This window comes from Tasmannia lanceolata, unplaced genomic scaffold, assembly GCF_043159265.1.
Source record: "Tasmannia lanceolata isolate RefF3 unplaced genomic scaffold, GAP_Taslan_0.1 ptg000029l, whole genome shotgun sequence".
Lineage (NCBI taxonomy): Eukaryota > Viridiplantae > Streptophyta > Magnoliopsida > Canellales > Winteraceae > Tasmannia > Tasmannia lanceolata.
Window position 1 is genome coordinate 2442047 of NW_027518706.1, and position 26811 is coordinate 2468857.

General features: G+C 37.0%; 3 protein-coding genes across 3 annotated transcripts in view; 1 reads left to right on the top strand and 2 right to left on the bottom strand.

Moving 5' to 3' along the window:
• Positions 1-26811, bottom strand: part of LOC143859184 (F-box/kelch-repeat protein At1g57790-like) — a 59942-nt gene that overhangs the window by 18723 nt on the left and 14408 nt on the right. The window lies entirely within an intron of this gene.
• Positions 3567-4926, bottom strand: LOC143859079 (LOB domain-containing protein 23-like). Its single transcript, XM_077369762.1, has 2 exons — positions 4682-4926; positions 3567-3952 (listed from the first exon to the last, which is right to left on the bottom strand). Exons 1-2 carry the CDS (start codon positions 4871-4873, stop codon positions 3629-3631), a joined length of 516 nt encoding a protein of 171 aa, XP_077225877.1. The 5' UTR covers positions 4874-4926; the 3' UTR covers positions 3567-3628.
• On the top strand, positions 6367-8167 carry LOC143859081 (actin-depolymerizing factor-like). Its single transcript, XM_077369763.1, has 2 exons — positions 6367-6660; positions 7718-8167. The coding sequence occupies exons 1-2, from the start codon at positions 6413-6415 to the stop codon at positions 7866-7868; spliced, it is 399 nt and encodes a 132-aa protein (XP_077225878.1). The 5' UTR covers positions 6367-6412; the 3' UTR covers positions 7869-8167.

Below are 26811 nucleotides of genomic sequence, written 5' to 3' on the forward strand. Positions count from 1 at the left end.
AAAATTTAAAGTCAAAATATTGTTGCTTTCATTACATAATAAAAAAACATAAGAAAAACCATAGTCATAATCTATAGAAAAATTCTTACCACATTAGGCAATAAAATCAAAATATACTAAAAAAAAATTGATCATATGTGTAAACTAAAAAACTACTAAAAGTCCCAAATAAAGGTTTGGATCAGTTACCAATTGGAGGACAAAAATTAGGTGGAATTATCAACGAGGGACAAAAGAGGTCTTGTCATTAAAAGCAGGACAAAAATGTCCTTTTCTTATGCAACACGTTTTGCTTTTCCACTTTTCCCTCTTCTCTCTTTTTTCCCTCTTTTTTTTTTCTTTTACCTTTTCATTTTCAACTTTGTTTTTTTTTTACCTTACCAGTCATCTTCTTCATCATTTAGCCACCATTGGAGGCGGAAAAACTCGAAAATTTGAAACGTGAGTTCATTCCCATCTTTCTCTCAATATCTAGGTTTTGTTTTTCATTTGTTTTAGGGTTTTGCATTTCTCCTTCTCCTTTTCAATGGAGGATGAGGAAGATGAATCGTACGGTAGAAAGAAAAAAACGTGAAAATGAACGAGTGAAAAACGAAGAAGTAAAAACGTGTTCAGAAGGGACTTGATATGCCCATTTCTGAATTTGGTAACCCCATTTTGATACTGGATAACCCCAACCCCAGAGACTTGAAAACCCCCTTCCAAAACTCCAGTACCCTTGGGCAATTTTAAGGGACTTGATAAGTCCATTCGTAAATTGGTAACCCCATTTTGATACTAGATAACCCCAATCCCAAATACTTGAAAACCCCCTTCCAAAACTCTAGTACCCTTGGCCAATTTTTAGGGACTTGATAAGCCTATTCGGAAATTGGTAACCCCATTTTGATACTTGATAACCCCAATCCTAGAGACTTGAAAACCCCCTTCCAAAACTCCAGTACCCTCGGCCAATTTTCAAGGACTTGATAAGCCCATTCAGAAATTGGTAACCTCATTTTTTATACTAGATAACCCCAATCCCAGAGACTTAAAAATCCCCTTCCAAAACTCTAGTATCCTTGGCCAATTTTTAGGGACTTGATCACCCCATTCGAAAATTGGTGACCCCATTTTTTATACTAGATAACCCCAATCCTAGAGACTTGAAAACCCTCTTCCAAAACTCCAGTACCCTCGGCCAATTTTCATGCACTTGATAAGTCCATTCGAAAATTAGTAACCCTACTTTTGAGAGTTACTAACCCCCTTCCAGAGAGTTGATAAACCCTTTCTGCTACAAAACCCCTTGCCTATAGCAACTCTTCTAATGGCATTATAATTCTGCTCATGATAGAAATAACAAAAGAAATGAATGTTGTTTTCATTAAATGTGCTTCATGTATTACATCCCAATTTGTGTATTACAAAAAAAATAAAATTAAGTAAATCAAAAAATGTGTAGCCATCCATTCATGTATTACATCAACTTTTTCTTATACAACCACTTGTCTTCCAAAAAAGTGAGTGAAGCCATCCATGCATTATCTCCAGAACTCACCCTTAAAAACAAATCTCTTAAACCCTAAACAAGATAAATAAGAAACAGAGGAATGAAAAATAGTGCAAAACCCTAAAAAAAGAAAAGAAAAACAAAACCTAAATACAAAGAGATAGATGGTAATAACTCGACATTCAAGTTTTCAAGATTTGCCAGCAACAGTGGTGGCTGAACAAGGAGGAAGATGACTAGTAGGGTAAAAAATAAAAAAAGGTAATAATGGAAAAGTAAAAGAAGAGGGAAGAAGGAGAAAATAAGGTCAAAACGTGTTGTAAATGCCAAAGGGTATTTTCATCCAGCTTTAACTGACGAGACCTCTTTTGTCCCCCATTGGTAATTGGTCCTAAAGGTTTTATACAAGAAATCCTAGAATAGTGCATGTGTACTTTCATGTATGTCTCCTTTTAGAGTAGCATGCCTATCCTTTCAGGGTTGTGTACCTTGATAGGATAAAGGATCTATAGAGTTTTTGATAGATCGGAGGGCTAGGATCATCCTATATACATCATTTTTTGGGCAAAACCTATTTATGCTGACCCATCAAATGGACGGTCTGGATCATCCTATGGTGTAAGCGGCCCAGTACTTTTTGAAAAATACTGGAAAACAGTGGCTTGAACCATATAAAAACTCATGTTAAAGATAGATTGCTTTTTGAAAAGGGATTTGCTAGGGTCCATCGCATAAGGCATTTCGCAGCTGGTCTGTTGCGGGATATTGAAACTTCTTTTTTAACTTTCCTTGTTTTTCCTTTCTCTCCTCTGGCCTTTTCCTTTCCTCCCCTTCTCTTTTGGGGGAACAGACAAACAAGGGATAGATATCCTTAAAAGTTATCCTTAGAAGTTATTAAAAGTACGGTATGGCCCGCACCATAGGATTATCTAAACCATCCATTAGATGGGCCACACACTAAATAGGTTGTGCCCCAAAAATCAATTCCATGGGTTGATCCTAACCCTCCAATCTATAAAGGGTTAGGATCATTGAGTCCCTTTACAGATCGGAGGGTTAGGATAAACCTATGAAAATGATTTTTGAGGCACAACAACCTATTAAGAGTGTGGCCCATCTAATGGACGGTTTGGATCATCCTATGGTGCGGGCCATACCGTACTTTTAATAAAGTGAGGCGTACGATCAACAAAATACAGTAGTGCTGATGAGTGATAACATTTCCCATCTCTTTATACCTATTAAATTCTATCTTTTTAATGCTCTGCACTCTTTTTACCTCATAAAAATTTAGTCATAAAAGCATGTATTTTATAAATGATTATAGTTTGCTTATCAAATATCTTATGCATGTAAATTTCTATAATGCTATTAAAATACCTTGGAGATGTAAATTTCTTTATAGCTATTAAATTCGTTGCCTTTTTAATGCTCTGCACTCTTTTGACCTAGTAAAAATTTAGTCATAAAAGCATGTATTTTTTAAATGATTAATGTTCACACATAGCTCATTACATTTTTTTGTTTGGTCTGCCTCTTAAGCCTTTTTTCCCCCATTTTAGGTGGAAAAAGGGGGAAAAATATGAACCTCCAGATGAGAATATTAAACCCTTTTAAAGATCCCTTCATAATCTTTAATCAAACACCTACAAATAGAATATTAAAGATAGATGAGAAAAATATGAACAAAAACCCCCCATTCAATCGACAAAAATCGAATAAAAAATACATAGGATCTTCCAATTAAAAACTTTTAGGCTATGAACCTCCAGATCAATGATCCAATTTCAAACAAATGTTGCAACATTTGGGGTCAATTAACTTAAGCTAGTGGTATTAGCACTACCATGTTGTGATAATTGCACTAACTCGCCTTGTCTTTTCTTTTTTAATTGGCATTTGACAGCTTTTTGGGAACTGTAGCTGGTTAAATAATAAAAGACAAGGTATCAAAACATGGTAGTGCCAATATTAGTAGCCTTAAGTTATTATCCAGAAAAGCAAAGAAAGGAGACATTGGAACTCATCTCAATAGCAATAAAGAACCATACAATTACAACATTTATGCCACTAATATCAACACCAATACCAACAAACATCTTTACAAAAACACCAATATGCTAAGAAGAGTTTAGATTATTTTAGAAACTGTGGAAAAGCAAACATGGAATCCTGAGAGTAATCCTGCCCGAGTAGAGAAGAGATGAGACACTGATTGTCCTCTACTCTATCCATCGTTGGATCGTTTACGCGAGTGAATGCAGATAAAACTTCAGCTAATTGAGCTCTTAATGTTATGGTTTCTGCTAAGGTGTTAGCTAGTTCAGACTGTAATTGAGAAACTTGGTTTTGAAGAGCAACAATGGAAGAAACACATCCATAGACTGGATCTTCGAGCCTAGCATTAGCTTCATAAACCATGCTAGTAACAGCATCTCCTCTATGAATGTCTGGAATATCCTGTTAAACAGACAGAAAAAGGAAATAAAAGGAGAACCCATCAGTATAGTTCATCAAGGGTCACCGTCCAGTTCCCCAAAGCTGAGAAAAAGACCAGTCATAGCAAAACAAAGTAGTAGTAGTATAGGCCCTGTTTGGATTGCAAAAATTTGAAAACAAAAAATATTTATAAAGGCTATTGCTATTTGCACTACCATGCTTTAATACTTTCACAAACTCAGCTTGTCTTTTCTTTTTTAACCCTTCTGAGAATTTTTTGGGAACTGTAAATTACGTTTGACAGATGTTTAAATAATAAAAGACAAGATGAGTTGGTGCAATTATTAAAACATGGTAGTGCCAACATCAATAGCCTTTATAAATTGTCCTACCTTTTTTACATATGAAAAAAAGATACTAGAACCAACCCTATTTAATTTTTACTGAGAGAGACCTTCAATTATGATAATATCCCTCTAAATTAACCATAATCATATCATTTTCCTCTAATTTTTGAAAAGAAAAAAATTCCCAAGAATTTTTTTTTCAGAAATGTATTTCTTGCAATCCAAACAGGATCTTAGTCAGTCTTTTTTCTTCAAAATTTAACTTTTCATTCATGAAGAGATTCACTTGTAATGAAACTCGAACATATTAGTACTAGAATGTTTGTCCTATTTCTTGTTACAAGAAACATTTTATTGAAGAGAAGATAATCTATCAGAAAAATAGAGTCAAAGTAAGAATTACACGCAGGAGTTTGCTGAGATTGCTGGAGCCAAAAATCCGGTGCACACTGGCAAACTTCCCTGGCTCTGTTGATGGAAAGTAAGGCACAAAGATACAGTCCTTAGTGCAGCGCTTGCGTAGTAGCTTGCACCCTGCGCAAGGGACGTTCATTGTAGAGTGACACCTCGTTGCTACGCGAGGCCTCGTATTCATGGGTCTGATTCAGATGGACTGTCTAATATAAATCTCCTTCGGAAATAGTTCGAGTCTTGCTGAACCAAGAACCTTCTGCAATAATTTAAAAGAAATTATAAGATTTTAGATGGTGATAGAGACCAAAATGATCCTACTTGGATGATTTATTCGCCCGTCACTGTCTGAAGGATTCGACTGGAAGCGAATAGAAACTGCAAGAGCGAGGGAGGCTACCGATCACCAAATTACACACAAAAACATCCAAACTTGCTGCAGATATATAAGGATTTATTTCTGCAAGTGGTAAAGTTGTCACAATAGTTAATTACCAATGAAGGGAAAATGAAGTTAGCAACAAGTCCAAGGCCTTATTTGACCCCACAGCTCTAAATTTACAGTTGATGAAACTATCTATATGCTGTACGGGAATGCATGTCTGTGCACACTCTTAACTGAATTTTTTTTAGACCCATATAACTGATAAATACTTAATGAGGGAATTAATAAGGGTGTAGCTGGATGGGATACAAACCATTCAAGGCAGTGCCGGAAATTGGATTATGTAGTGGCACTAAAAGATAACAACTTGGAGGTGAGTTAAAGGCATATCATTTCCATTGATTATTAGCTATTTTTTTACATATGATGTTTTGGGTACAAAACCTATAAACAATAGAGAAAATGATGATCCAATCGATCTATCTCTCTCTCTCTAGCTAATATTATTTTCATAGATTTTATATGATACGTGGGCATGCATTTCCACCTGAATACATAACTCAAAAAATGGTCAATTCAATGGGATCCAACTATTTGGATGATCAAACCATTCGTGTGGTGGTTTATAAACTGCCTTTCTTTTAAATTTTATGAGCAGTACTCCATTTTACACCAAATATAGAAGAGGGTAAGGATCATCGGAATATATTTTGGGGCACAGGCTTAGATCATCTAGATGGGTAGGACCCACTTCGCATTTGTGGCTGTCTATTTATACTGATCTACACTCCCGCATAACATATACAATCTCCATTTTTTTTTTTGTGACAATATCATTTTTCAAGGGAAAATTTTAATGTTAGAAATGGTGTTAGTTTGAAAACCAAGACCATGCTTGCCAAATTATACAATGCCCATGAACAAAATAAATAACAGCAATTTTCAATCTGCTGCCTTAAATTTGATGGTGCAATTATCTAATGATATTGCTTTTTAATGGGTCATCCATGGTGCATTTTAAATTAGTTAGAAGGGAGTGATCTAAACATGCACCAACGCAGTCCCTGTACCAAAAATCTGAGCCGTTGGATCAGATCAAATCCCTCCCCCAACCCCCCCCCCCCCCCCCCCCCCCCCCCCCCCCCCCCAACACACACACACATGTCCTTTTGGCATATACCACATGATGTTTATTTTTAACATCGTTACCATCATCATAATTATCACCATGATTTTCTTGATTACACATGATAATGTTTGTTTTTCATTTATTATTATGTTTATACATTTTTTTTTCTATTTCTTCCTTTTTGGGGGTAGGCAAATTCTGCTTCTGGAATGGCAGTGAACGACGACTGTAAGTTGAAGTTCTTGGAATTGAAGGCAAAGAGGAGATATCGATTCATCGTGTTCAAGATAGAGGAAAAGATTCAACAAGTGATGGTAGACAAGGTTGGCGATCCTGGCGATAGCTATGAGGATTTCACGGCCTGCTTGCCCGCCAACGAATGCCGCTATGCCGTCTTTGATTATGATTTTACTACAGAGGAAAATTGCCAGAAGAGCAAGATGTTCTTCATTGCTTGGTAATAACCCCATCAACTAATTTATTATATGCTTATATATTCATCATTAATCTTACCATTACTTAAAATAAAGAGATTCTTACCTATAAATCTCCCCAACTAGTTTGGACAAAGGCTTTGTTGAGTTGAGTATTCTTACCTATAAATCTCTAATCTATAAAATACATTTCAATTAATCTTCGAGATTATTGATTTAGACAAAAAATTCAACTTTCTAAAAAGTATTACTACTAAGTTCCTAAATACTACTTATGCGTGGGTCTTTCATTGACACGGGTGAGTCAAAGGAATTTTTGATTGACTCAGTAATGCCAAAATTGAGTCGACTTGGGAGTCAGTGACTGATGCGGGGCGTTTTTTATAATAAAAAATAGTGAGTTGCTTGATGCATTCACAATCACAAATGGCTTTAACAGTTTTTTCTAAAATATCACAATATTTTGCGACTTTTTAATAAAACGACATAATCCGAAAAAATTCCTGATATTTTGAAAATCATCGAGGTACATTTATATTATTTTTTTATTGTGAAAATAGCATGATATATTCACAATATTATTTGTTATCCTAGTTTGGTTCTTGTAGAAGTATACATGAATAATTGACCACATACACTTTTGGAGTAATTGGTTGTTTCACACGGTATTAGAGCTACTGCCTCAATGTCCAAGACCTAACAGCTCCTTGATATTAAAATCCACCTGTACACCGACCCAAAAGAGGGGCCACATGTGCCTCGTGTACAACCAACCCAAAAAAAGGGCCACACGTGAGGTGGGAGTTGAAATATAAATGAATAAATAACACTAACTCTAGCAGCTTAAGCTTTTGGAGTAACCGGTTGTTTCACAGTTCTTAAACTTATATTTTTATATGTTTTAATTATGTTATTTTCAAATTTTCCTGATATAAATAAAAAATTAGCAAAAGAATTTAAAATATCCTGAGATATATCATTACTGAGAAATCCCCAGAGGCAATCATTTGTGACTGGATGCACTGCAACTCGACAAATTGGGTTCATGGGTTTTTATCAATTTTTTTTTCGTTTTTGCAGGTCTCCTGATACATCAAAGGTGAGGAGTAAGATGTTGTATGCAAGCTCCAAAGACAGATTCAAGAGAGAGTTTGATGGAATTCAAGTGGAGTTGCAGGCCACAGATGCCAGTGAGATAAGCCTTGATATCATAAAAGCGAGAGCATTCTGAAATACCACCCATTCTTTTCTTCCTCCACAACCATAAGCTATTTTTTTTTACTCTGATTCATTTTCTGGGTCCTTCTGCTTTGAAAAAATGTGTCTGAGTAGTGCCTAAAACCGTATGAATTCCTTCTTGTTATAAATGTTCCAAGGATTTTTGTTGCAATTAGCTTTTGCCTTTCATGGTAGACATGATATATAAGGCTTTGTTTACTTGAAGATGACATGTATATCCTTCATCAGAAGGTGGTCTTTTTTGTGTTTAAGTACATTATCACAAGCTTAAATTGTGTACTGTTGCTGCTACTGTACTACTTCTCAGCCTTGTTCCACTCCAGGCTCCAAAGTTCATTTCTATGATTAGTCATTCGTAAATTTTCCAATTATTATATGACTATAGAGATTGGCTGGTAAAAAGGGTGATGAATCTATCACCATAGATTTATACAGGAAGAATAGCATGTTTATGATGTTTTTATAAATCTCAATCTGGGCATGTGCATGGTGAACTGGATCCTTCATTTTGGTGGTTTTGATCAAATTATAACTAAATTCCACATTCAGGCACAAAATTCCATTGGAAGATAAAATATTTGTCCCCAAAATCCTCCCACAGACACCCCATTTTGCTTTGCTTAGCTGATGAGAGCCCGCAGCGGTGAATCTGATGACGAATCTATTCTTAGGGAGATTAAAAGAACTTTATACGCTCGTGGAACGGTATCAGATTTCAACCGGGACATCATTCATAAACTGAAGTTAATGGACCTTGTCTATGAAGCAATCGTCCCCATTTTAAGGACCAAAACATTTTTTTCAAAGCAAAAACACCCAAGCCCCAAAGCTCATCACTCGCCTCCCACAGCAACCAGTGAGGCAGCACCGTTGGCGGACTGGAATGCGCACGAGTCAGCGTGCTCCCCCACATATGGGTCTGCCCCCTTTCCCGAAATTAGCTAAAGTGAATAGTCCTACATCGACCAAGACAGATAATTGGTCCATTCTACGAGCCTAAAAAATCGTTTAATCTCAACGAGAATGAGAAGCCCCAAGGGAATTCCCAAGGGCAGCCCAGTGCACGAGGCTCCCGCCATTACGGGGTCTGGGCAGGGCTAGATGTAAGCAGCCTTACCCCTGCTTTGCAAAGAACTGTTTCCGTGACACTTTTCCCAAAAAAGAGCTAAATTCCCTAAAAACATAAGGTTTTGGGCTCCCTTGAAGGACGAGAAGGCCGAAGAACGAGGAAGAAGGCGATAAGGAATCGATTGACACCTTTCCCAAGGATTCAATCACGAACTATACCTTCTTGGATCCAAAAGTCAGGAGCTTTCGTCGCAAGGTAGGTAAATCTTCCCCTTCCCTTTTATTTCAAAGCAGGTAGTATCATGGTAAGTCTAACTAGGGTTGATTAGGGGGGAAGCCACGAGACTTAGAACTTGATTAGCCCTAAACCCCAGGCACTCTCCGATTATGGAATAAATATAAGTAGCTATTTTTCGATGTTTTAGACTAGATAATCAATGGGCCGTTCACCAATAGCCCGAGCCTCTGAACCCTTCTTTCCCTTCTTTAGGTAGATCAATTTTCCTTTTATGATCATGCTTATGCATTGTTAACTAATAAACGCATCTTCCTCTTTTCTTTCCCCTTTAATTTCATTTAAGCATGTCAAATCGGCCATGGTGAGCCAAACTGCCAGCTGGAAACTTGCGACCGCAATTCTCAGGTTGCTGTCACAAGTTTCTATGCAGATCATTCCCACCCCTAGTGTTTTAACAATGATTGATTTCTTTCTGGCCATTTAAATCAATATTTCCAAGAAACAATAAGTCTATGATTTAGATATCGGTATTACATGGAGGTAATGGTGCCTAACACCTTCCATTCTTTTAACTTGGCATCTTACCTGATCTGATCTATGGTAACTCAATCGGCAATCCATAGTCATGTCAAATCGGCCATGGGTCCTAGGCCTTAAACCCTAGGTGGTGACTCTAATCAATTCCCATAAAAACTCGGGTTCTCACACCTTGGCTATTGCGGAGGAAAAATAGTGGCTCATTCGCCGGACACATTTGACTCTGACAGAAGAATTGCTCTTAAAAGAGCAAAATCGAAAATTAAGCCTGAACCATGAGAGTGTCCACGCCTTACGTGAGCAGTAGATGTTCATAGATTACTTATATATTCCTTGCAACCTAGAATCAAGTCGAAAACTTGTATTAACACAAATAATGTAGAGATAAAAGGCAACATCGAAACTTTTCAACGGTCTACAATGAACTCTTCAGCATCTTTTCCATTTAACTGTAATAGATGAGCTTAAACATAATTAATTTTAACCCTTCACCAAAAAAATATCTAGTGTGCAGTTGTGACGATTCACTAGACTTAGATGATTAAATTTTCTACATTTCTTTCTAACATTGAAGGATTAGGAAAAACACTGACCCAAACCCTATTCTAAAAATATACTATCATTTTTTTTTTTATAGGTAAAAATATACTATCATTATCTCACAATGAGAGAAGAAAATTATGTAGATTTTTGTAATTCAATGCTGGGAAGCCTAAATAGTTGACTAAAAGGTGTTTGGTCTATAACTTTCCAATGTTGTCTACTTAATTTTATATTGCCTAACATTTTCAAAAAATTGGCTAGCGAGCATCTAGTGTCAATAACAAATTTTCTTACATCAACGCGTGCATGTATATATATGTCTATATGATATCAAGCAATTTAAAGTAAATAAAAAATACTTTTCAAAAAAAAAAAAGAAAAAAAGAAAAAAATAAATTTAATAACTACGCGATTAAAATTTAAAGTCAAAATATTGTTGCTTTCATTACATAATAAAAAAACATAAGAAAAACCATAGTCATAATCTATAGAAAAATTCTTACCACATTAGGCAATAAAATCAAAATATACTAAAAAAAAATTGATCATATGTGTAAACTAAAAAACTACTAAAAGTCCCAAATAAAGGTTTGGATCAGTTACCAATTGGAGGACAAAAATTAGGTGGAATTATCAACGAGGGACAAAAGAGGTCTTGTCATTAAAAGCAGGACAAAAATGTCCTTTTCTTATGCAACACGTTTTGCTTTTCCACTTTTCCCTCTTCTCTCTTTTTTCCCTCTTTTTTTTTTCTTTTACCTTTTCATTTTCAACTTTGTTTTTTTTTTACCTTACCAGTCATCTTCTTCATCATTTAGCCACCATTGGAGGCGGAAAAACTCGAAAATTTGAAACGTGAGTTCATTCCCATCTTTCTCTCAATATCTAGGTTTTGTTTTTCATTTGTTTTAGGGTTTTGCATTTCTCCTTCTCCTTTTCAATGGAGGATGAGGAAGATGAATCGTACGGTAGAAAGAAAAAAACGTGAAAATGAACGAGTGAAAAACGAAGAAGTAAAAACGTGTTCAGAAGGGACTTGATATGCCCATTTCTGAATTTGGTAACCCCATTTTGATACTGGATAACCCCAACCCCAGAGACTTGAAAACCCCCTTCCAAAACTCCAGTACCCTTGGGCAATTTTAAGGGACTTGATAAGTCCATTCGTAAATTGGTAACCCCATTTTGATACTAGATAACCCCAATCCCAAATACTTGAAAACCCCCTTCCAAAACTCTAGTACCCTTGGCCAATTTTTAGGGACTTGATAAGCCTATTCGGAAATTGGTAACCCCATTTTGATACTTGATAACCCCAATCCTAGAGACTTGAAAACCCCCTTCCAAAACTCCAGTACCCTCGGCCAATTTTCAAGGACTTGATAAGCCCATTCAGAAATTGGTAACCTCATTTTTTATACTAGATAACCCCAATCCCAGAGACTTAAAAATCCCCTTCCAAAACTCTAGTATCCTTGGCCAATTTTTAGGGACTTGATCACCCCATTCGAAAATTGGTGACCCCATTTTTTATACTAGATAACCCCAATCCTAGAGACTTGAAAACCCTCTTCCAAAACTCCAGTACCCTCGGCCAATTTTCATGCACTTGATAAGTCCATTCGAAAATTAGTAACCCTACTTTTGAGAGTTACTAACCCCCTTCCAGAGAGTTGATAAACCCTTTCTGCTACAAAACCCCTTGCCTATAGCAACTCTTCTAATGGCATTATAATTCTGCTCATGATAGAAATAACAAAAGAAATGAATGTTGTTTTCATTAAATGTGCTTCATGTATTACATCCCAATTTGTGTATTACAAAAAAAATAAAATTAAGTAAATCAAAAAATGTGTAGCCATCCATTCATGTATTACATCAACTTTTTCTTATACAACCACTTGTCTTTCAAAAAAGTGAGTGAAGCCATCCATGCATTATCTCCAGAACTCACCCTTAAAAACAAATCTCTTAAACCCTAAACAAGATAAATAAGAAACAGAGGAATGAAAAATAGTGCAAAACCCTAAAAAAAGAAAAGAAAAACAAAACCTAAATACAAAGAGATAGATGGTAATAACTCGACATTCAAGTTTTCAAGATTTGCCAGCAACAGTGGTGGCTGAACAAGGAGGAAGATGACTAGTAGGGTAAAAAATAAAAAAAGGTAATAATGGAAAAGTAAAAGAAGAGGGAAGAAGGAGAAAATAAGGTCAAAACGTGTTGTAAATGCCAAAGGGTATTTTCATCCAGCTTTAACTGACGAGACCTCTTTTGTCCCCCATTGGTAATTGGTCCTAAAGGTTTTATACAAGAAATCCTAGAATAGTGCATGTGTACTTTCATGTATGTCTCCTTTTAGAGTAGCATGCCTATCCTTTCAGGGTTGTGTACCTTGATAGGATAAAGGATCTATAGAGTTTTTGATAGATCGGAGGGCTAGGATCATCCTATATACATCATTTTTTGGGCAAAACCTATTTATGCTGACCCATCAAATGGACGGTCTGGATCATCCTATGGTGTAAGCGGCCCAGTACTTTTTGAAAAATACTGGAAAACAGTGGCTTGAACCATATAAAAACTCATGTTAAAGATAGATTGCTTTTTGAAAAGGGATTTGCTAGGGTCCATCGCATAAGGCATTTCGCAGCTGGTCTGTTGCGGGATATTGAAACTTCTTTTTTAACTTTCCTTGTTTTTCCTTTCTCTCCTCTGGCCTTTTCCTTTCCTCCCCTTCTCTTTTGGGGGAACAGACAAACAAGGGATAGATATCCTTAAAAGTTATCCTTAGAAGTTATTAAAAGTACGGTATGGCCCGCACCATAGGATTATCTAAACCATCCATTAGATGGGCCACACACTAAATAGGTTGTGCCCCAAAAATCAATTCCATGGGTTGATCCTAACCCTCCAATCTATAAAGGGTTAGGATCATTGAGTCCCTTTACAGATCGGAGGGTTAGGATAAACCTATGAAAATGATTTTTGAGGCACAACAACCTATTAAGAGTGTGGCCCATCTAATGGACGGTTTGGATCATCCTATGGTGCGGGCCATACCGTACTTTTAATAAAGTGAGGCGTACGATCAACAAAATACAGTAGTGCTGATGAGTGATAACATTTCCCATCTCTTTATACCTATTAAATTCTATCTTTTTAATGCTCTGCACTCTTTTTACCTCATAAAAATTTAGTCATAAAAGCATGTATTTTATAAATGATTATAGTTTGCTTATCAAATATCTTATGCATGTAAATTTCTATAATGCTATTAAAATACCTTGGAGATGTAAATTTCTATAATGCTATTAAAATACCTTGGAGATGTAATTCAATGCTGGGAAGCCTACTTAATTTTATATTGCCTAACATTTTAAAAACTTTCCAATGTTGTCTACTTAATTTTATATTGCCAACATTTTCAAAAAATTGGCTAGTGAGCATCTAGTGTCAATAACAAATTTTCTTACATCAACGTGTGCATGTATATATATGTCTATATGATATCACGCAATTTAAAGTAAATAATAAATTTAATAACTACGCGATTAAAATTTAAAGTCAAAATATTGTTGCTTTCATTACATAATAAAAAAACATAAGAAAAACCATAGTCATAATCTATAGAAAAATTCTTACCACATTAGGCAATCCATTAAAATCAAAATATACTAAAAAAAAATTGATCATATGTGTAAACTAAAAAACTACTAAAAGTCCCAAATAAAGGTTTGGATCAGTTACTAATGGGGGACAAAAATTAGGTGGAATTATCAACAGGACCCATGCTTTTCAGAAACTATCAATGAGGGACAAAAGAGGTCTTGTCATTAAAAGCAGGACGAAAATGTCCTTTTCTTATGCAACACGTTTTGCTTTTCCACTTTTCCCTCTTCTCTCTTCTTTCCCACTTTTTTTTTTACTTTTTCATTTTCAACTTTGTTTTTTTTTTACCTTACCAATCATCTTCTTCATCATTTAGCCACCATTGGAGACGGAAAAACTCGAAAATTTGAAACGTGAGTTCATTCCCATCTTTCTCTCAATATCTAGGTTTTGTTTTTCATTTGTTTTAGGGTTTTGCATTTCTCCTTCTCCTTTTCAATGGAGGATGAGGAAGATGAATCGTACGGTAGAAAGAAAAAAACGTGAAAATGAACGAGTGAAAAAAGAAGAAGTAAAAACGTGTTCAGAAGGGACTTGATATGCCCATTCAGAATTTGGTAACCCCATTTTGATACTGGATAACCCCAACCCCAGAGACTTGAAAACCCCCTTCCAAAACTCCAGTACCCTTGGGCAATTTTAAGGACTTGATAAGTCCATTCGTAAATTGGTAATCCCATTTTGATACTAGATAACCCCAATCCCAAATACTTGAAAACCCCCTTCCAAAACTCTAGTACCCTTGGCCAATTTTTAGGGACTTGATAAGCCTATTCGGAAATTGGTAACCCCATTTTGATACTTGATAACCCCAATCCTAGAGACTTGAAAACCCCCTTTCAAAACTCCAGTACGCTCGGCCAATTTTCAAGGACTTGATAAGCCCATTCAGAAATTGGTAACCTCATTTTTTATACTAGATAACCCCAATCCCAGAGACTTGAAAATCCCCTTCCAAAACTCTAGTATCCTTGGCCAATTTTTAGGGACTTGATCACCCCATTCGAAAATTGGTGACCCCATTTTTTATACTAGATAACCCCAATCCTAGAGACTTGAAAACCCTCTTCCAAAACTCCAGTACCCTCGGCCAATTTTCAAGCACTTGATAAGCCCATTCGAAAATTAGTAACCCTACTTTTGAGAGTTACTAACCCCCTTCCAGAGAGTTGATAAACCCTTTCTGCTACAAAACCCCTTGCCTATAACAACTCTTCTAATGGCATTATAATTCTGCTCATGATAGAAATAACAAAAGAAATGGATGTTGTTTTCATTAAATGTGCGTCATGTATTACATCCCAATTTGTGTATTATAAAAAAAAAAATTAAGTAAATCAAAAAATGTGTAGCCATCCATCCATGTATTACATCAACTTTTTCTTATACAACCACTTGTCTTCCAAAAAAGTGAGTGAAGCCATCCATGCATTATCTCCAGAACTCACCCTAAAAAACAAATCTCTTAAACCCTAAACAAGATAAATAAGAAACAGAGGAATGAAAAATAGTGCAAAACCCTAAAAAAAGAAAAGAAAAACAAAACCTAAATACAAAGAGATAGATGGTAATAACTCGACATTCAAGTTTTCAAGATTTGCCAGCAACAGTGGTGGCTGAACAAGGAGGAAGATGACTAGTAGGGTAAAAAATCAAAAAGGTAATAATGGAAAAGTAAAAGAAGAGGGAAGAAGGAGAAAATAAGGTCAAAACGTGTTGTAAATGCCAAAGGGTATTTTCATCCAGCTTTAACTGACAAGACCTCTTTTGTCCCCCATTGGTAATTGGTCCTAAAGGTTTTATACAAGAAATCCTAGAATAGTGCATGTGTACTTTCATGTATGTCTCCTTTTAGAGTAGCATGCCTATCCTTTCAGGGTTGTGTACCTTGATAGGATAAAGGATCTATAGAGTTTTTGATAGATCGGAGGGCTAGGATCATCCTATATACATCATTTTTTGGGCACAACCTATTTATGCTGACCCATCAAATGGACGGTCTGGATCATCCTATGGTGTAAGCGGCCCAGTACTTTTTGAAAAATACTGGAAAACAGTGGCTTGAACCATATAAAAACTCTTGTTAAAGATAGATTGCTTTTTGAAAAGGGATTTGCTAGGGGCATTTCGCAGCTGGTCTGTTGCGGGATATTGAAACTTCTTTTTTAACTTTCCTTGTTTTTCCTTTCTCTCCTCTGGCCTTTTCCTTTCCTCCCCTTCTCTTTTGGGGGAACACACAAACAAGGGATATATATCCTTAAAAGTTATTAAAAGTACGGTATGGCCCGCACCATAGGATTATCTAAACCATCCATTAGATGGGTCACACCCTAAATAGGTTGTGCCCCAAAAATCAATTCCATGGGTTGATCCTAACCCTCCAATCTATAAAGGGTTAGGATCATTGAGTCCCTTTATAGATCGGAGGGTTAGGATAAACCTATGAAAATGATTTTTGAGGCACAACAACCTATTAAGAGTGTGGCCCATCTAATGGACGGTTTGGATCATCCAATGGTGCGGGCCATACCGTACTTTTAATAAAGTGAGGCGATCAACAAAATATAGAGCTGATGAGTTACCTATTAAATTCTATCTTTTTAATGCTCTGCACTCTTTTTACCTCATAAAAATTTAGTCATAAAAGCATGTATTTTATAAATGATTATAGTTTGCTTATCAAATATCTTATGCATGTAAATTTCTATAATGCTATTAAAATACCTTGAAGATGTAAATTTCTTTATAGCTATTAAATTCGTTGCCTTTTTAATGCTCTGCACTCTTTTGACCTAGTAAAAATTTAGTCATAAAAGCATGTATTTTTTAAATGATTAATGTTCACACGTAGCTCATTACATTTTTTTTTTGGTCCGCCTCTTAAGCCTTTTTTCCCCCTTTTTAGGTGCATAGCGCATTTAAACATGGCTTGCCAACATGCTATTAAAGATCCCTTCATAATCTTTAACCAAACACCTACAAATAGAATATTAAAGATCGATGAGAAAAATATGAACAAAAATCCCCCAATATGCTTTTTAGGCTATGAACCTACAGATCAATGATCCAATTTCAAACAAATGTTGCAACATTTGGGGTCAATTAATTTAAGCAGTGGTATTGGCACTACCATGTGATAATTGCACTAACTCGCCTTGTCTTTTCTTTTTTAATTGGCATTTGACAGCTTTTTGGGAACTGTAGCTGGTTAAATAATAAAAGACAAGGTATCAAAACATGGTAGTGCCAATATTAGTAGCCTTAAGTTATTATCCAGAAAAGCAAAGAAAGGAGACATTGGAGCTCATCTCAATAGCAATAAAGAACCATACAATTACAACATTTATGCCACTAATATCAACACCAATACCAACAAACATCTTTACAAAAACACCAATATGCTAAGAAGAGTTTATATTATTTTAGAAACTGTGGAAAAGCAAACATGGAAACCTGAGAGTAATCCTGCCCGAGTAGAGAAGAGATGAGACACTGATTGTCCTCTACTCTATCCATCGTTGGATCGTTTACGCAAGTGAATGCAGATAAAACTTCAGCTAATTGAGCTCTTAATGTTATGGTTTCTGCTTAGGTTTTAGCTAATTCAGACTGTAATTGAGAAACTTGGTTTTGAAGAGTAACAATGGAAGAGACACACCCATAGACTGGATCCTCGAGCCTAGCATTAGCTTCATAAACCATGCTAGTAGCAGCATCTCCTCTATGAATGACTGGAGTATCCTGTTAAACAGACAGAAAAAGGAAATAAAAGGAGAACCCATCAGTATAGTTCATCAAGGGTCACTGTCCAGTTCTCCAAAGCTGAGAAAAAGACAGTCATGGCAAAACAAAGTAGTAGTGGTTTAGGCCCTGTTTGGATTGCAAAAATTTGAAAACAAAAATTATTTATAAAGGCTATTGATATTTGCACTAAAGGGGGCTGTTCCAAGTAAAAAAATGGAGCGAATATTTTTAATATCTAAAGAACAGTCAAAAGGTTATTACATTTCCCAAAAAAACTCTCACAGCTCACAAGCCGATTAAAGAAGAAAAGACAGCAAAATATGGCTGTGATGTATAGCCCTTTTCGTTTACTGAGGACAGCCCCATCTAGTGTAAAAAATGAGTCATAAATACACTAAAGGGGTTGTTCCAAGTAAAAACTGGGGTGAATATCTAACTTCCCTACATAAAGTATTCACACTTCTTTTTAATGGGACAGCCCCATCTAGTGTAAAAGAGGAGTCATGAATACACTAAAGGGGGCTGTTCCAAGTAAAAAATCAGGTGAATATATCACTAAACTTTTTTCAATAAACAAAAGGGGCTGTCCCCAATAAACAAAAGGGGCAATACCTCACAACCATATTTTGACAGCTCTTTAAATACAAAAAAAGACAAGATGGTTTAAGCAGATACTAAATTACCGGGGACAACCCCATCTAGTGTAAAAGATGAGTCATAAATACACTAAAGGGGGTTGTTCCAAGTAAGAAATTGGGGTGAATATATCACTTACCTGCATAAAGTATTAGCCCCAATAGTTTGCTGGGACAACCCCATCTAGTGTAAAAGAGGAGCCATAAATACTCTAAAGTGGGCTGTTACAAGTAAAAAATTAGGTCAATATATTGATAAAAAGAGGGAAAAAGTTTCAAGAAAACGCGTTTCACGTTTCTCCTTTGATTTTTTTCAAGTGTTTCACGTTTCCGTTTCACGGCCTGGCAACTATGGTTTAAACGACCTAAATGCCCAGATTAACTTGAATGGTTGTTTGTCTGTTTTTTTTTTTTCTATACAGAATGCGAACAATGAGTATGGAAACCAAAACAAAAGTAAGATAAAAGAAGACCCACAAATCCTTCTTTGTTTTAATGACCTCAAGTTTTCCTGTCAGCCAAAAGTATACAGAAAGAGCCGAATTTTCCATGCATGACAATTTACTTTCACTTCGCCATGAAAGCATTCCTTGGAAACAAATGAAAAGTAAAAAATAAAAAGAGAAAACAAAAAGAAAATAAAACATGCTTTGGACGTATATTTTGGATTTACAATGTGGGCCGCACAACTACGATGATATTACTAGTTCTGCCCATGCCAAGGGAGACTCCTTCAAATCAGCAGCTGTTGATGTGTCAATTCCGTTCTCTAGCATGACACTTAGTGACTCCATGGATGGCCGCTTGGACGGGTCGGCTTGGAAACAAAGGTTCACCACCTCACATATTACTCTAAGGTCATCATACCTGAAATATTTCAATTTAGGGTCTACCATATAGGACAGTACTTCTGGCAGCTCCAGATACTCCCTTGCCTGCAAGACACAAGTAGCTCAGTTTCATTGTAACCAAAGTCACAAATATCGTTCTCTAGAATTTCTCACCAAGGGAAAATCTCAGGATATATTAATAATTTTCTTATTGTTTTCGGGTTTATATAGGGAAAAACGATAAAATATAATTATTTAAGAATATGTAATTTAACAAAATAAAAAATAAAAAATTTCAGAAAAATATCATGATATAATTGTGAAATTTTCACCATAAATGATAGAAAGTGAAAATATCGCTATATTTTTAAAATCTCGAGATTATTTAAGGATTTTGTCGTTTTATCAAAATGTCCCGATAAAATCATGACATTATGAAAATGTCGGAGATATTTGTGACATTTTTTTTGTGGATGACATAGGGTATCCCCACCCCAATTTTTAGGGCAGGACTATTCCCTATGGATGATATTTGTGACATTTATTGTAAGTGAAGCACCATTGCTGAGTTTGTTGACAAAGTATAGCAAATCTGCATCTTCTTTATTAGGGATTGTAAGATGAAAGGAAACACAAATAGATCATAGAATATTAGCAACAAAATTGACGGTTATTTAAGTTGATACATGGGCACTACACTTAGGTCTTCATAGACCACATATGTTGCAATTTTGGGTTCTATTCATCTAAAATCAAATTATAGATTCAATAGCTCTCTGGTTTCTTCAATGAATTTTAGAATAAATTCTGGAAATAAGAAAAAACATATTATAAGAAAAAAGGTGGAGGAAAATGAAAAGCTGATGCTCGTGCCCACGAAAAAGTGCTTTTCTACCATTCGCTCTTTTTTCTTCTCTCTCATTCCCATTGCTTATTTTCTCCTCACATGGATCCTCCTTAAACAAAAATATTCTGATACATTGATTAGAGGTAATCGAACAGCTGGCTAAATCTCCTGAACCATCTGTCCCGTATATATCGAAAGGCTTTTGGGTTTTCTACAAAGAAGAAGATAAAGAAAGAGAAACAGGAGAAAGGGAAATCTGAATTCATCTTTGATCTCTCTCTTCATTCAGCAATAGAAAATAATAAGATTATAAATGAAAGTAGCCAAAGATGTCTTTCTCATCATCCTCGCTCTTTCTGAGTAACCCTAACGTACTTTGAGGCATTTCCTTTGTGCCTTCATTCTTAAATTTGTTCCGATCTGCGTTATTTAACGTCCTGTTTCTGAAATACTCATCTCCTTCAATGTCTTCTTCTAATGCAAGCTTTGACCATCGCTATCGGCCCAAGATAAGGTTGCAAAGTTGTCACAAATCTGTTAACGGCCTAAGATTTATGTTTAGTTGTCACGATTGGTTGAATTGCAGACCACCTCCTCTTAGAGACAAGGGTCTGAGTGTTAGGTAAGTTTTTGTTTGCATACTTATTTCTCATAAGTGCTGAAGAGAGAGATAATGTTTTTTCTTTTTCTTATATATACCTGTATCTTACAGGTTTATTGATGGAACATGTGATATAGGAAAAATAAAGAAGCAGGTATATCAATACATGTTGGATAATTATATTTATATGACTTGCATATGAAATGTGATGTGTACTTAATTATCAGACAAGTGTGGCAATGCATGTTACTAGATGTTTCATGTTATTAAACCATTATGAATGCCCGTATTTTCTCTATGTGGCATTATGCTTCTTCTAGCATTTCCTAAGGTTAAATCTTAAAATCTCATCATTTGCATAATTTCATGATTTTATAAGATTAACATTTATATTTCCAACTTTAACTGAAATGTTTCTGTTTCCGTGGTGACAGAAATCGAAATTGAAATTTAAAACCTTTGCTTAGATCAAATCTGTATATAATTGTGGACCCCGATCCGGAGGAGGCGGCGAAGGAACGGGTCCCACGTCGGTCCTTTTGGATCATCCACGTGAAGGAGAGCTCTACTAAAGAACTCTCGAAACAGGTGCCACCCTCATAGCAAAGCACGAGTGGGGATATAAAATGAAAGAGATACCTCTTGACCCGGAGCCAGGGCTCGAAACTAAGACGTACTTAAAACAAACTAACTCAGACTCGCCATCCATAGTATACAGCCATGGATCCTTAAAAAAATATGCTCTGTATACCATGGATAACTAGAAATAAATGGGTTCGTGCCTGATTACGATTTGGGAAGGTTTTAAGCACCCATCTCGCCCAAGTGCTAGCACCTGGACTTTTATGCCATTTATTATTAACTCCAAAGAATTTTGGGCAAAATCATGTGAAATGGGAACGAATATCCCCGAGAAGACGTCTACCTAAGAATGCATGACACGATCCGGAGGAGGCGGCGAAGGAACGGGTGACAGAAATCGAAATTGAAATTTAAAACCTTTGCTTAGATCAAATCTGTATATAATTGTGGACCCCGATCCGGAGGAGGCGGCGAAGGAACGGGTCCCACGTCGGTCCTTTTGGATCATCCACGTGAAGGAGAGCTCTACTAAAGAACTCTCGAAACAGGTGCCACCCTCATAGCAAAGCACGAGTGGGGATATAAAATGAAAGAGATACCTCTTGACCCGGAGCCAGGGTTCGAAACTAAGACGTACCTAAAACAAACTAACTCAGACTCGCCATCCATAGTATACAGCCATGGATCCTTAAAAAAATATGCTCTGTATACCATGGATAACTAGAAATAAATGGGTTCGTGCTTGATTACGATTTGGGAAGGTTTTAAGCACCCATCTCGCCCAAGTGCTAGCACCTGGACTTTTATGCCATTTATTATTAACTCCAAAGAATTTTGGGCAAAATCATGTGAAATGGGAACGAATATCCCCGAGAAGACGTCTACCTAAGAATGCATGACACGGGGATGGGCAAAAGGAGGAAAAAAAAATTCAAGTCCTAAAGAGAAGTAATATCAGTATCATCTGTCATTAAAGAGAACATTAGAATCCACTGTCTCTTAAAGAGGCAGAGAGAACTAGAGCCAATCTAATATCAGACAACTGTAGACACCCCATTTTGACCGGACCCGGACCCTAATTTCCCAAAATTAAATAATTTTCGAGACCCGAACCTATGAATCGACCCAAGTCGCACCCCAACCCATGTCTTGGGTTTAATTCGAGCTTAATTAAAGAAATGCAGGGGGGGTTAATTAACTGCATAGGGGGTTGTCCCAAGGAAAACAAAGGCACGAATTTTCCACCTACCTATATAACCCAACGAATTAGGGCTAGAAGGGGGCTGGATTTTTTTTTAGGAGAGGCAGCCGCATAAGAGAGGGAGAGAGAGAGAATCGCCTCCACCTCCGGCAAGCCACCCACCGGCCAGCCACCACTTCTCCACCTCCACCTCCATTCTTTGCTTTCTTTTTTCTTCTTCTTCTTCTTCTTCCACCACCAAGCCTCTTCCAAAACCGTACCCCACCTCCATCTTCTCCGGCCAAGCCGCCACCATCTCGGCCTCTTCATCTTCTCCAAACCCCCATCCACAACCCCCCATTTCTTCTCCACCCAGCCACCTTCTTCTCCGGCGGATTTTGCCGGCCATCCACCACAGACCACCACCCCTTCCAACTCCGGCCACCCTTACCGATCGCCTCCACCCCCACAGCCACCATCTACATCAAAACCATCCTCTCCACCCCCATATCTACCCAAAACCCATTTTCGAGCAAAACCCATTTTCGAGCAAAACCCACTTCGAGAAAAACCAAAAATCTACCATAGCCTCTTCATCGCCACCATCAGACCCTCCATTTTTCGTGAAAAACAGAGTAAGGAGAGGGAGAAAGAGGGAGTGAGGGAGGCTACCACCGGTGGCATCATCTTCTCCGGCCATCCAAGCCGGATTCCGGCAAGAATCTGGCCCTAGCTACTCTCCCTACCTCCAACCGCCGCCCACAACTATCACCTTCCCCATCTCTCCACCATCATTAAACCCATTTCACCCTCACGCCTTCCATTTCCACCCAATCCGCCATCTCCATTGATTCCGGCAAGCTTGCCGGAATCCGATCAAACCCTCATTTCCCCCAAACCCATTTTCTTCTCCATCCACGCCATTTTCCCCTTATTTCTGTTTCTTCATGCGAGAGAGAGAGAGAGAGAGAGAGAGAGAGAGAGGTTCGGCTTCGACTTGTCTGCCCCAACCCCATCTTCGATCAAACCCATTTTTATCTTTTCCTCCGCCGAGATTTCACGGTGTCGATGAAGATTTTGGGAAAGATAAAAGGCGAATTGGCGATTCGCATCTAGCCCTCCGTTTGAACTAGTCAGGTGATTGAACTGACTTTCTATTTCTTCGCTCTGTGATACTTGGTGTGCTTCTCTTGTTGTGCAATGCTTCTCTTATTATGCATAAAAGAATTGGATTCTCGGTTTTGTTTCACGATTTGGTTTACGAATTTCAAATCCCGCTAGCTTTTGCATAATGGCCTCTTAGATTTCCAAAATAAAATGGTTCTTTAATATCCCAATAGGATTAATGGAGGGTATTTTTTTTAAGCTAGTGTTTTTAGCGTAAGGTAAGGACATGGGAATTTTGTCCAATCGTGATTGGATTTTTCTCTCCCCTTGGCATGCTCTTAAGATTTTTTGATGGTCTGTTGTAAGGGATAAATTGGCTTTACACCATTGTCGAGGCAAGGGTGTCCATATCAGTTTTCTCTTGCCTTTGTGGGTGTCAATGCAAGTATTGGAGCATGGAACTGTTGATATTATCTCCCTTATTCTTTAGACTCTGATACAAATTCCTTATTTCTTTGATTTTGAATATCTGCATGTCTACTTTCCTGTGGGAATAATTGTCCTTGATTTTCTGGTTAGTTACAAAAAAAAAATGATGCTGATATTAGATGTGTGATCAAAGCATGCTTCAATTTATGCGCTTTCATATCTAGTTTCAAGCGCCATCCTTTAATTTCAAACTAATTCAGCTATTGCACCTGTTGAAAATGAGCTTGGGCAGCCAGCTTAGATGAAAATGAAGCTTGGGCTATACTGATTCGGTCCTAGAATTTTTTAGTGTGAGGAATTATGTTGGGTGGTTTGCTTTGCTAATGATCAGGTCCATTTAGCTACTGCATCTGTTGAGATTTTTTGTCAGCTTGATTAGATCATTTAACTTCTAAAAGTTATTATACCCAAATCCAAAGCTTTCCTGTGCTATGTCATCCAGTTTGCCACTGCTAGTCATTTTTCCAAAACCACATGATTATGAATATTTTGATTACTCTATTGGTAGATGTTTAAAATAGATCAGTTGTGCTCAAGCAGTCGGCATTTATGTGCTAGGGTGCTTCATACATTCTCTCAATTTTGGGAACACTTTGTGGGCTCAGGCTGTGACGGACGGCAACCTCTTGAGCCAACGCCATGCCCTTCTTATCATTTTTCCCCATCTTAGGGTGTTCACAGGGTTTGAGGGGTTTCCTTTCTTTCCGGGACTATTCTTTGCACGTTCCTCGGGATCCTTTTCGAGTTTCAGGATTCCATCGATTTTGGGAACACTTCTCTTGGGTTAGGCGACGATGGAACGTTTCTTGAGCCAGCCTCTTCCCTTCCTGCCTTAGAGTTTTTGCAGGTTAAGGGATTTCCTTCTCTCAGAGTATTTAACTAGTTAGAACCCTTCTCTGGGCAATGATAAGGTTACTTGGAGCCCGTCTTTATGCTTTGTAGCTCACCGCTTCGCATTTGGATCTGCACAAGTTGATGTCCCCTGTATGCACTGAAATTTTTTACTAATTGGAATTATCATAATCTTTTGATATTTCTAATACTCTTCTTATCTTAAGCATTGAGTTAGGTTTTGAAGACAATAATGAATGGACTGTTCAGGTGAGATTATTTTGAAGCTTATCATATTTGTTTAAATTTTATTTAAATAAATTGTTTTAGGAAAGAAGGAGATCAGATGACTACTCTATTCGATATTATCGACATGAGTACTGTCTGATTTCAAGGCGGGATTAGAAATATTATCATGTGTATTATGATATCAGATGATTACTTTAGCATCATCTGATTTCATCCCCATATTGGGGTGGTGTTTGTGGTTGGGCATAGAAGTGTTTGATATTGTTTTTTGCTTTATTAGGCTATCCAGCGGCTGGTCTGAACTAATTTATGTTGTTTATCATTTTATGATTGTTATAGATTGTGTATTTTTTTTATTGAAAATTCTTCTTTGCTTAGCACTTGTTTTATTTTTATAAGAATATAATGGGTTTGAGATTATCTGGTATCCTTTTTCCTCTCTCTTTAGTTAGACTAGCGCAGTCTTCTAGACTTCTTTAGATACTAGAACCTGTACTAGGAGGCATATTCTGTCTCATTAGGAGATCCTCCTTTGGAGGCAAGCCTCTTTTTTTAGCTTAACCTCAGGGAGGTTGCTTTGTTTTTGATAAATGGTGTACCTATAGGAGGCATGCCTTGCCTCATTTAGAGAGTCTTTGACTCATTCATCCTTTAGATGGTGTTATTAGAGAGTCTTTGACTCATTCGCCTTTTAGGTGGTGTTATAGGAGAGTCTTTGACTCATTTGCCTTTTCGGTGGTGTTATAGGAGAGTCTTTGACTCATTTGTCTTTCAGGTGGTGTTATTAAAGAGTTTTTGACTCAATCTTTCTCTTATTAGTTTTTCTAGAGAGTCTTTGACTCATTTATCTTTTAGTTGGTGATAGTGGAGTCTTTGACTCATGTTCCTTTTTCTTTTAGAGAGTCTTTGACTCATCTATCCTTTAGTTGGTGTTAGTGGAGTCTTTGACTCGTGCTTCCTTTTCTTTTAGAGAGTCTTTGACTCATCTATCCTTTAGTTGGTGTTAGTGGAGTCTTTGACTCGTGTTTCCTTCTCTTTTAGAGAGTCTTTGACTCATCTATCCTTTAGTTGGTATTAGTGGAGTCTTTGACTCGTGTTTCATTCTCTTTTAGAGAGTCTTTGACTCGTCTATTCTTTAGTTGGTGTTATTGGAGTCTTTGACTCGTGTTTCCATTTCTTTTAGAGAGTCCTTGACTCATTTATCATTTTAGTTGGTATTGTTAGTCTTTGACTCATATTTCTTTTCTTTCAGAGAGTCTTTGACTCACTTGTCCTTTGCGGTGTTATTAGAGAGTCTTTGACTCATTTGCTCTTATAATGGTATTATTATAGCCTAGTTTCCCCCTTTAGCCCTAGGATTTGGCCATAGGATGTTGTTTTTTGTATTTTCCCTCCGGTCTTTGACCAAATGGGTGAAAACATCAGAAACCTATAATCCAAAAATATCGAAACATTTGAATTGTTTTTAAAATGTTCTGAGTGTAGTTAGAGAGTTCGTTCGAACTACGTTGGCTTGATCCTCTTCCACGAGGTACGTAGTGCAGCTTGGGATTCTTATCCCAAGTCCAGCCAAACTTTGTAAATAAATGCTTTAACCCTTTTTCTTTAAAACTTTGTTTTCAACAAGATCTTCCTCTAGAGTTAGGAGTTTGTCCTTGATAGAGAGTTTTAGAGTTAGGAGTTTGTCTTTTGTTGTGTGTTTGTTGTGTGTTTGTGTTAGAGTTAGGAGTTTGTCCTAGCTAGGAGCGCCTCCGTCCGGTCAGTTGGCGATTCACATCGCCG

Excerpts from the sequence above, each read along its gene's own strand:
- LOC143859081 (XM_077369763.1), top strand. The coding sequence starts at position 6,413 with ATGGCAGTGAACGACGACTGTAAGTTGAAGTTCTTGGAATTGAAGGCA. Across the intron at positions 6,661-7,717 it reads AAGATGTTCTTCATTGCTTG|GTCTCCTGATACATCAAAGG; the intron begins GTAATAACCCCA and ends TCGTTTTTGCAG.
- LOC143859079 (XM_077369762.1), bottom strand. The coding sequence starts at position 4,873 with ATGAATACGAGGCCTCGCGTAGCAACGAGGTGTCACTCTACAATGAAC. Across the intron at positions 3,953-4,681 it reads ATCTCAGCAAACTCCTGCGT|GATATTCCAGACATTCATAG; the intron begins GTAATTCTTACT and ends TCTGTTTAACAG.